This window comes from Penaeus monodon, chromosome 22 (assembly GCF_015228065.2).
Source record: "Penaeus monodon isolate SGIC_2016 chromosome 22, NSTDA_Pmon_1, whole genome shotgun sequence".
NCBI lineage: Eukaryota > Metazoa > Arthropoda > Malacostraca > Decapoda > Penaeidae > Penaeus > Penaeus monodon.
Window position 1 is genome coordinate 25,234,304 of NC_051407.1, and position 488 is coordinate 25,234,791.

The following is a 488-nucleotide window of genomic DNA, read 5'->3' on the forward strand; positions in this document are numbered from 1 at the left end:
GTTCTTGACGCCCTCCTTGGCCAGGGACTCGGCTGCGGAAGGCACAGAGACACCACTGCTTTATTCTGTCGTCGCAGAAGGCATTCCGCGACACCCATTCACACAGCAACAAAGAGTCATTCAGGCATCTCGCATTCAGGGCCAACTGAGGCGAAGGGCGACCTAACTTGCTCTGAGGACGCGGCCGCGACGCAAGAGGACGACGAAAGTAGTGAGGCAGCGGCATGAAAAGCGGTCACGGCCTGAGGAGGTGAACGCGCCGCCGGGGGACAGAACGCTGTATTACGAATGACGTATGGACGCTGGACCTAAGTTCGCGAAGCAGCCTGGCTGGGAAATGCGCGATTTGCATTTTTTTTTTCCTTTTTGAATTATATAAAAATACTCTTCATAAGAAAGTAAGAAGAGTGAGCTTATCGAAAAAAGAAAATAACCTCAAATGCTTCAGGCATATTGTTCCCTCGTTGAACGGCATTAATCACGAACTT

The 488-nt window shown here is 50.6% G+C and overlaps 1 protein-coding gene across 1 annotated transcript in view; it reads right to left on the reverse strand.

The window, feature by feature from the left end:
• Window positions 1-488, reverse strand: part of LOC119587042 (dachshund homolog 1-like) — a gene marked incomplete at its 5' end in the record, with an annotated part of 99,624 nt that overhangs the window by 11,615 nt on the left and 87,521 nt on the right. The window contains 1 exon segment of the mRNA XM_037935790.1: window positions 1-32. Within this exon segment, the coding sequence (XP_037791718.1) occupies window positions 1-32 (32 nt within the window).